This window comes from Sus scrofa, chromosome 16 (assembly GCF_054392235.1).
Source record: "Sus scrofa isolate SSC_HxYL_T2T_F1_AM1 chromosome 16, Sscrofa_HxYL_maternal_Yorkshire_Landrace_v2.0, whole genome shotgun sequence".
NCBI classification, from domain to species: domain Eukaryota; kingdom Metazoa; phylum Chordata; class Mammalia; order Artiodactyla; family Suidae; genus Sus; species Sus scrofa.
This window is the reverse complement of record NC_139398.1, coordinates 59,491,766-59,502,198: the sequence shown is the minus strand read 5'-3', so window position 1 is coordinate 59,502,198 and position 10,433 is coordinate 59,491,766. Positions and strand designations below refer to the sequence as shown.

The 10,433-nt window shown below is 44.2% G+C and overlaps 1 protein-coding gene across 5 annotated transcripts in view; it reads right to left on the bottom strand.

The window, feature by feature from the left end:
* Window positions 1–1,742: 1,742 nt before the first annotated feature.
* The window catches only part of MARVELD2 (MARVEL domain containing 2), a 33,468-nt gene continuing 24,777 nt past the window's right edge, over window positions 1,743–10,433 (bottom strand). For 4 of the 5 annotated variants that reach the window (XM_021076551.2, XM_021076552.2, XM_021076554.2 and 1 more), the window contains exons 6-8: window positions 10,097–10,268; window positions 4,676–4,726; window positions 1,743–4,044 (exon numbers count right to left, since the gene is read on the bottom strand). In XM_021076551.2, coding sequence (XP_020932210.1) covers window positions 3,922–4,044; window positions 4,676–4,726; window positions 10,097–10,268 — 346 coding nt within the window. In that variant the 3' untranslated portion in view covers window positions 1,743–3,921. The remainder of the gene's footprint in view (window positions 4,045–4,675; window positions 4,727–10,096; window positions 10,269–10,433) is intronic. The other variant, NM_001243948.1, reaches the window with a different exon arrangement.

Below are 10,433 nucleotides of genomic sequence, written 5' to 3'. Positions count from 1 at the left end.
TCATGCCCTCATCATAGATGAGGAGGCTAATGCTTAGACAGGCTCATTTGTCAAGATCACACAGGAAGTAGCAGCATCCTGGTTGTGCCGAGCTCGAAGTCCACCTTTCCCTTCTTTTTTATTTATTTATTTATTTATTTATTTATTTTGCTTATTAGGGCCACACTTGCGGTGTATGGAGGTACCCAGGCTAGGGGTTGAAACAGCTACAGCTGCCAGCCTACACCACACCCATAGGAATGCAGGATCCAAGCCACATCTGCGACCTACACCACGCAACACCAGATCCTTAACCCACTGAGCCAGGAATCAGACATGCAACCTCATGGTTCCTAGTCAGATTCATTTCCTCTGCACCATGATGGGAACTCTCACCTTCCCCTTCTGCTGGGCTCCTCCTACCTTCCTTCCAAAGAAGCCCAGCTTCTCTATTATAGGAGAGCTTCTTTATCCAGCACATGCTGCTGCAGCCTCTCGATACTCTTCTTTAAAAACATGTATGGTATTAAAGTAGACCATTTAAAAAAGATGACATGGGAGTTCCCGTCATGGCTTGGCAGTAACAAACCCAACTACTACCCATGAGGACACAGGTTCAATCCCTGGCCTCCTCAGTGGGTCAAGGATCTGGTGTTGCCATGAGCTGTGGTGTAGGTCACAGACACGGCTTGGATCTGGTGTTGCTGTGGCTGTGATGTAGGCTGGCAGCTACAGCTCCGATTCAACCCCTAGCCTGGGAACTTCCATATGCAGTGAGTGCAGCCCTAAAAAGACAAAAAAAAAAAAAAAAAAGCAAGCAAGCAAGCATTTGGCACATAACTGGCAAATGAATGAGTGAAAAATACATACTTTTATCTTTCCCAGTTTTAAACATATTGACATATCTTAAAGTTTCAAAATAGAACATATGTTAAAAGTCTGGGGAGAAAGAAAATGTACAGGGAATTATATTTTTCTAAATCTCACAACCTGCCAAAGGTGATTGCTAAGGGTTGAACTGTGTCTCTCCACAAAAAAAAGATATGTTAAAAGTCCTTACCCCTGGAGCTTCAGAATGTGACCTTATTTGGACAGAGGATCTTTGCAGGTGTAATTGGTTAAGATGAAGTCACACTAAAGGTGAGTCACTGATCCAGTTCGATTGGGGTCCTTATAAGAACACAGCCATGGAGTTCCTTTGTGGCCTAATGGGTTAAGGACTGGTTGTGGCTGTGGCTAGGGTCACTGCTGTGGCATGGGTTCGATTCCCAGCCTGGGAACTTCTGCATGTGAGGGCATGACCATAAAACCCCAAAACACAGCCCTGTGAAAACAGAGGCCCAGGGAAAAGGCCCTGTGAAGACAGAGGATTGGGGTGACACGGATACAAGACAAGGACCGTCGAAGACTGCCAGCCAAGACCACCAGAAGCTGGGGAGGACTCCCCGACAGGCTTGAAGAGAGCTGGGCCCTGCCGATGCCTGATTTCAAACATCTAGCCTGCAGAGCAGCAAGACAAATTTCTGTTGTTTGAAGCCTGCGGTACTTGATGAGGGCAGGCAGCCTGAGGAAGCCAGCACCGTGGCCTTGAATTTGAATTCTTGCAAATAATGGGGGAGGAGGAAATAGTCACCTGAACATCATGACCTACAAGCTTTCAATGACTTTCCAGCTTATTTTCTGATGCTGGAAAATATTTTCAAGGACATGCCCCGTCCACTCAGGAATGCTGGAAAAGCAAACAGTAAAGGACACACACAACACACCACGAAACTGAAATTTTAATATGCTAGATATTGACATAAAAACTGTAAAAATCAGCGTTACAACATTGGTTTCCAAAGATTAAAATTTACAACTGTAGTGAAATAAGGCTTCCAAAAGTTAGATTTCCTTAACATTTCACTTCAATATTAACCTCTTTACAGTTTACCAAAATGGCATTATTCCATCTTTTTTTTTGGAAGGCATAAACGCTCTTCTTAAGTGAAATATTAACATGGGGCCCTAATATGTAAAACAGAAAGGGAAGGTGTTTTGTTGGGGGGAAGCTTCCAGAGGGGGGCCACACACTTCCCTAGGTATCACCTCTTAAGACTCTTAGGGCCCGGAACAGTCTGAGAACCACGGAACGAAAATACTAATAATAAACACCAAATAAGATCTCACTGACAAAGGACAAAGAAGTTCATTCAGTAACCTTTTTTTTTTTTTTTTTTTGTCTTTTTAGGGCCACACCCGAGGTATATGGAGGTTCCCAGGCTAGGGGTCTAATTGGAGCTACAGCTGCCAGCCTACGCCAGAGCCACAGCAATGCAGGATCGAAGCCTTGTCTGCAACCTACACCACGGCTCACGGCAACACCGGATCCTTAAGCCACAGAGTGAGCCCAGGGTTCAAACCTGTGTCCTCATGGATATTAGTTGGGTTCGCTACTGCTGAGCCACAGCGGGAACTCCAGTAACCAATATTTTCAAGCCTTTGCTTTTCCATATGCTTTTCTTTGGTTTCATCACCTCAGAAAACTCACTGAGTAGTAACTGCTTGAACGGCAGCTATATTAAGGAGAAACTGTATTTCCACACCTGGGAAATTATCTACAGCACAGATGGTATTGCATAAGATCCAGTAACAGTGATTTTTTAAAAACATTTTGGAGCAGTTCCTCGCTCGTATTAATAAAAACAAAGCGGTTCTCATGAATAAAGCCTCAAAGCCAAGGTAATTCTTAGAACGATGAAGCATTCCAGTAAATCAAAGGGAGATTCTAAGTTGATGTAACATCCTCGGGCCTTAGGATGGATGTCTATTTTTTTTTTTTTTTTTTTCAGGCTGAATATGCGGCACATGGAAGTTCCCAGGTTAGGGATCGAATCAAAGCTACAGCTGCCGGCCTACACCACAGCCACGGCAGCACAGGATCCAAGCCACGTCTGTCACCTACACCACAGCCACAGCAGTATGGGATCTTTAACCCACTGAGCGAGGCCAGGGACTGAACCCATGTCCTCATGAATACTACTCAGGTTTGTTACTGCTAAGCCACCACAGGAACGCCAGGATGGACGTCTAAAAGGATAGAACCAGCAGCAATATTCACACAATCCGTCTGTTAGAGGAGTACAAGAATGGCTGGGCTGTGGGCATCTGGAGGTATAGGCACAGCGCTTAGGAAAAGCAACAAGGCTGCACTGGACCCCAGGGGCACAGGGGAGCATCTGGTTCAGGCGACAGGAGTAGGAGTTATTTACAGCTTTTAAAAGAAGAAAGTCAGAAGGCCCTGACCTTGGTTTAGCTGGCTGGACTTGCTCACTGAGAACCTTTCCTTGAGGTTTCTTCTAGATGGTTCAATTCAAAAACATCTATTTAATTCACAGACGCTAATGCAGTGTGCCAAGCTCTGCTCTAAGTGCTTTACACATATTAACTGAGTTAATCCTCATAACAACCCTAAGAGGTAGGTACTATGATGAGGAAACAGGCATACACAGATTAAGCAACTTGCCCAAGGTCATAAGGCTTGAAAATGTTGATTTCGGATTCAAACCCCTTTCAAGGGAAAAAAGGCCATCTTTGGCTAGCAAGAGAAATTTGTCCTCAAAAAATCCCAGGAACTGGCTGAAGTGAAAAAGGGGAAAGCAGCACCAGAATGGACACTCCACTTGCTCAGCATGTTAGAAGGACAGAATCTCTAAATCAGTTTTAATAAGATAAATGGTACACAGATGAACACAGAATGTCTTCTACGCCTAGTAAAAGCCCTTAGTAAATTTCAGTTTGTTTCACAATGTCTCAAATCACACACTGCTTTCACATGGCATTCCAGCTGAACCAACCAGAAGCTGATCCAGGAGGCATGTGCTTCTCTATCACACAGGTTGGCATAAAAAAGATGGTGAATAAATATAAAGCTTGTTTTAAAAAAGTGGTTTCAAATAGGTTTTAAGAATAACCTTGTATGTCCCAATTCATTACTTTGTCATATTCTTGAATCCTTTGCTTTATGTGGGAAAGCTTATTCTTCAGATAATCACAGCGTTCCTTTTTTTCCAGAAATGTAGGATCCTAGAAAAGAAACAAAGCTATGATCTCAGCCTCTGGCTTCCTGAGCGAAAAATACAGAAACGCACATTATTACCCAGAAAATGACCTTTCACAGCAGATTTTCCTGCAGCAGGTTGCAAAATCTGCCCAACAAAAGTAACAGGTGAGCTCTCGTTTTTTTTTTTTTTTAGTGGACTTCATTTTTTTTTCAAACGGTTTTCATTAATAGCAAACTGGAGTGGCAAGTAGAACTCTGAAGCAATCGTAATGTAAGAGGTTAACAATACATTAAAAAGTAAATAGTGAATATGTAAAGGATGAATAAATGCTCTCTCCAGCCTCTACTCACTTGTGCAGTTAAGGATGGAGTTAGGAACATGTAAAATAAGTTAATAGTTTTGAGTGAAACAGGGTGAAGAGCTCTATTTGGGCTCGTTTCCTGTGGGTGCTAAATCAGGTCCTAGCAGAATGTATTCAAGACAGAGTGAGAAGAAAAGACACCCAGCAGCCAGCCACCCCTGGTCCCTAACAAGTAGCATCTTAAGAAAGACAAAAAAGAACGACTTTCGCTAAAAGAATCTAAAGTCTTGTCAGTTGTCACCACTGTACCTGCATAAGAATATACTTTGAAGAAGAAAATGGTTTTACTCACATTCTTTTTTTTCTTGAACTCTTCGTGGATTCTTGAAATTCTCTCATGTTCCTAAAAATAAGATATTGTATAGGTCAATGAAAATACCTGCAGATAATTACTCAAATCAGATTGCAAGAATGTCTCAGGGTACACTGGATATGAAAACAGAAAGACAATTTTTACCTAAGACTATAATGAAAGTAGTCACACATACATAAAGTCAATCCAATGGATAAATATTTGAGGGCCTTGGGGTCAAGGGGTGAACAGGAAAGAAAAGCCTTTACCTGTGTAGGACCGAGTCGAGTCCCAGTGCTTGCCCTAAGACTTGGTTTCCTTATCATTTAAATGGGAATAATAACCACAACCACTCCATAGTGTTGTGAGAAGGTTCACTTATTTGAAATGATCCTTCTAAAGTGCTTGGCACATAATAACCACATTAGCTATTACGAAGTAGAATTTTTATCCCCTTTGGCAAGTTCTTTCTCAAGTTATTAGGAACTGGGATTAAGAGGCTCAGACTATCCAAGTTATTTTATTTTATTTTTTGTATTTTTGCCTTTTCTAGGGCCGTTCCCTCAGCATATGGAGGTTCCCAGGCTAGGGGTCGAATCGGAGCTATAGCCACCGGCCTACAGGGCCACAGCAACGCGGGATCCGAGCTGCGTCTGTGACCTACACCACAGCTCACAGCAATGCTGGATCCTTAACCCACTGAGCAAGGCCAGGGATCGAACCCACAACCTCATGGTTCCTAGTTGGATTCGTTAACCACTGAGCCACGGCGGGAACTCCAATCTAAGTTATTTTTGAATTAGGCTGCTTCTGGAGTTGCCTTGTGGTGCAGTGGGTTAGGGATCGGGCTTTGTTGCTGCAGTGGCTTGTGTCGTTGTTGTGGCATGGATTCAAGCCCTGGCTGGGAACTTCCGCATGCCACAGGTGTGGCCAAAAAAAAAAGTTGCTTCTAATTTTATGCTAAGTTTTATAATAAATATGAAATTTGTTGAAGAGCTGAACAGTCTATCCAAAGGAAACAGGTTTCCAGAGCAAGGCCCTCATTTATCTGGGTAAACCTATGACTTGGAGATTGCCAAACATTATAAATCTAATATATAGAAAGTAAAATACTAATTTATAATCCTAAAAGCTTCCTCTGAGAACATTTTCCATCATGAACTCATATCCTTTTCCATATATAAATATATATATGCATATATGTATGTGTGTGTGTGTGTGTGTGTGTGTGTATTTTTTTTTTTTTTTTTGGTCTTTCTGTCTTTTCCAAGGCTGCACCCGCAGCATATGGATGTTCCCAGGCTAGGGGTCTAATCAGAGCTGTAGCCACTGGCCTATGCAATAGCCACAGCAATGCCAGATCCAAGCCGTGTCTGCAACCTACACCACAGCTCACGGCAATGCCAGATCCTTAACCCACTGAGCAAGGCCGGGGATCGAACCCGCAACCTCATAGTTCCTAGTTGGATTTGTTAACCATTGAGCCACAATGGAAATTCCTATATATATATATATATATATATATATATATTTTTTTTTTTTTTTTTTTTTTTTTGGTCTTTTTTTTTTTAGGGCTGCACTCATGGTATATAGAAGTTCCCAGGCTAGGAGTGTTATTGGAGCTGCAGCTGCTGCCCTATACCACAGCCACAGCAACACCAGATCCAAGCCCTGTCTGTGACCTATACCACAGCTCACGGCAATGATGGATCCTCAACACACTGAGTGAGCCCAGGGCTCAAACCCACATCCTCATGGATATTAGTCAGGTCCATTACCATTGAGCCATGATGGGAACTCTTCCCAAGATGGGAACTCTTCCCAAAATATTTTAACTCATGTCTTTTACAGACTAAGATCATAAGTATTGTTTGTGTCTTGACTACTTTCCATCAGCAAGCTGAGCCTGGTAATTCAGTTATTAACCTCTATTAACAGGTCCTGGATTGGGAATAAAATAGCTGCCTGGGGACAGCGGTGCTGTGCTGGAGATGCAGGCAGAGATGAGAGCTGTAAAGCCTATCCTGGAGTCAGTCAGAGAGACTGAATTAAGAGGGTGAGGACCAGAGGGATTAACTTAAGCAAAATACCTATTTTATGAAATAAACTTGGAAAAGTCATGTGATAGTAATTTTTCAGGGGTGCACGAGCAGGTTTGTGTGAGAACCTATGCCTCCAGCAGGCCCACTGGGTCCTGAAACACCTCCTAGAACCTGCTTGGAGATGAGTAAGCCTTGCCTGGGGACTCCTGTCCATGGCAAAGCCCACCTCATGGGCCATGAGAAGCTCACTTTTGTGATACAATTAATACCTCTACCTTAGATAAGGCCTGGAGGAGATATGGAGACCACAGCCTGGTCATTTGGCTACGTACTTGCCATGCCACACTAAAAACCCCAGGAAGTGATGACTGTCAGTACTGTGTGGGGACATCGCAGGAGGACCCAGTCTCTCAGCGCCTTCTGTAATCAGGACCCTCCCACCCCCAACCCCAGACCCGCACGCCTAGGCCCCAACCACTCACACAAAGCCTACAAGCCTGAGGGCACCGCACCGGCCTTGGCTCAAAGGTTACACATCACAGTCAGGTATCTCAGCATCCCATCTGCTGACCAGCTTGTTCTTCCAACCTGTGCTGATCCAGACGCCTGGTGCCCGCTCCTTCCTTCCTGTGACTCCTCTGAGGGCATCTCAACTTGGTCACCCTTCTTGGACCTTGCTTGTTTCCCAAATGGCACTAACTGACCCGGGACCTGCAGTATTTGTTGGATTTCTCCTGATTCCTGGCACTGGCATCTCGTAGCCAACACCTTCCCATCACTCCAAGATGGGAAAATGCCACACCTCTACACATTCGGCTTAGAGAACTTATAACTCATTTAAAAGAGTTATACTTAAAAGACCGGTCAAAATAAAGATGCCCAACTAACACAGGTCTCAGGAGAAGAATATATATATGTAAATTTGATATTTATTAAAAAATTCTAGGAGTTCCCATCATGGCACAGCAGAGACGAGTCCGACTAGGAACCATGAGGTTGTGGGACTGATCCCTGGCCTTGCTCAGTGGGTTAGGAAGCTGGCATTGCAGTGAGCTGTGGTATAGGTCGCAGTCATGGCTTGGATCTGGCACTGCTGTGGCTGTGGCGCAGGCTGGCAGCTGTAACTCCAAGATTTGACCCCTAGCCTGGGAACCTCCATATGCTGCAGGTGTGGCCCTAAAAGGAAAAAAAAAAAATTCTATATGAGTTTTAAAATTTCAATTACACAAGTAGTAGATTAGATTAATACATTTGCTCACTTTTTTTTTTTTTCTTTCTTTTTTGGCTGTGTCCATGGCACACAGAAGTTCCCCAGGCCAGGGGTCAAACTTGCGCCACAGCAGTGACAATGCTGCATTTTTAACCTGCTGAACCACCAGGGAACTCCAATACATTTACTTCTTTTTTCTTTTTTTTAGGGATGCACCTGTGGCTATGGAAGTTCCCAGACTAGGGGTTGAATTAGAACTGCAGCTCCAGCCTATACCAGGGCCACAGCAATGCAGGATCCAAGCTGGATTTGCAACCTACACCACAGGTCATGGTAATGCCTGATCCTTAATCCACTGAGTGGGGCCAGGGATTGAACCCACATCCTCATGGATACTTGTCTGGTTCATTACTGCAGAGCCACAGTGGGAACTCCTACATTATCTTTTAAAAGGATAGGATAAAAAAAAAAAAATTATCCAGCATTGCCACAGCTGTGATGCAGGTGACAGCTATGGCTAAGATTTGGTCTCTGGCCTAGGGATTTCCATATGCCATGGGTGTGACCATAAAAAAGGATAGGATATTACACACAAATGTTCATAACAGCATTATTCCTAATAGCCAGAAAGTGGAAGCAATTCAATGTCCATCATCTGGTCAATGGATAAAGAAAATGTGGTATATTCCTACAACGGAATATTATTCCATCACAAAAAAGAGTCACGTATTGATTCCTAACATACCAGAGATGAACCCTTAAAACATTACGCTAAGGGAGAGAAGCCAGACACAAGAGGCCACATATGATATCACTGCATTTGCATAAAGTGTTCAAAGTAAGCAAATCCACACAGACAGAAAGTACATTAGTCGCTGTCAGTGGCTGGAGAGGTGGGAAAGAGGGAACAAGTGCTAATGGGATGGGTTATTTTGGGGGAGGATGATGAAAATATCCTGGAATTTGCAAGTGGTAATGATTACACAACCTTGTGAATATACTAAAACCACTGAATTGTACCCTTAAAAGCACTGAATTTTATGGTATGTGAATTATAGCTCAATGAAAACATATGTGTCTGGTAAAAAATGCCACTGGAGTTGCCACTGTGACACAACAGGATTGGCAGTGTCTCTGCAACGCCAGGATGAAGGTTCGATCCCCAGCCTGGCACAGTGGGTTAAAGGATTTGCTGCAGCCACCGCTGTGGTGTAGGTTACAAATGCGGCTCGGATCTGATCCCTGGCCTGGGAACTCCATATGCTGCAGGACAGCCAAAAAAGAAAGGGAAAAAAAGAATGCCATTGCCTATGAGGGCATCCTGATTTCCCAGATTTTATAAAAGGGGGGGGGGAGGCAGACCATTACGGAAAAGGCTTACAGCCCCTACAACTGACATCTCCACCCTGGTTTTCCCTCTGCCATCATCACGGTCATCAGTCGGAAGCCTGTGCCCTGCAGCTCACGTCGGCAGCTTCAGAGCCACTCTCCATCCTGACCCACCCTGCTCTCTGGGCCGGGGCGATATCTGCTTGGCTGTGACTTGCCCTGGAGAACATACGGACCCTGGCGGCTCCTCTACACCCCATCCTCCCCTTTGTGAATAAACCCTCCTCAAACGATCTTAGTTCCAGTGTGCTGCCAGGCTCCTCTGGGACCCTGACTGACTCAGTATGTGTCTTAGGCAAATTTATATCTTACCTTTTTTTCTTTTTTCTTTTTGTTTTTTTAGGGCCACACCCATGGCATATGGAAGTTCCCATGCTAGGGGTCAGATCTGAGCTACACCGGATGGCCTACGCCAGAGCCACAGCCACGCAGGATCCGAGCCTCATCGGAGACCTACACCAAAGCTCACGGCAATGCTGGATCCTTAACCCAATGATCGAGGCTAGGGATCAAACCCGGGTCCTCATGGATACTAGTCACGTTCGTTACTGCTGAGCCACATTGGGAACTCCAAGTTTCTATCTTACATCAATAAGAAAATAAAATACTGCTTAGTAATTTAAGGCAAATAACATTAAATTATACAATTTGAATTGTCACCCCAAGGATCATAAGTGACTTTCCCAGACAGCCGGTGGTTAGGCCTGTCTACACGTCACATAAGGTCCGAGTTCATCCTTCCTCTAGCAGCGCTCCTCCCTGGCCACGGCAGGCACTGACCTGCTGGTTTTCTGAACGATGCGGCAGTCTGCTCATCATCGCATCCAGCTCATCAAACTTCTTCAAGACGGCCTGAACTTCCGCGGAGAGCTCCTTGTACTCCGAAAACTGGTCTTGGAACACAGCTTTATAGCGTTCTCGTTCATCATCTGTCTGAATCATAGGGTATTTCCTGAGGAAAAAAATAATAAACCAAAGTTGAGGTGTGGCCAAGATGGCAGAGTAGGAAGACACTGAGGTCACCTCTCCTGCAGGGGTACCGAAGCTGCAACTACTTACAGAGCAACTATCGATGACAAAGCTCTCCTACAAAGATATAAAAGAAAGAACCGCAACA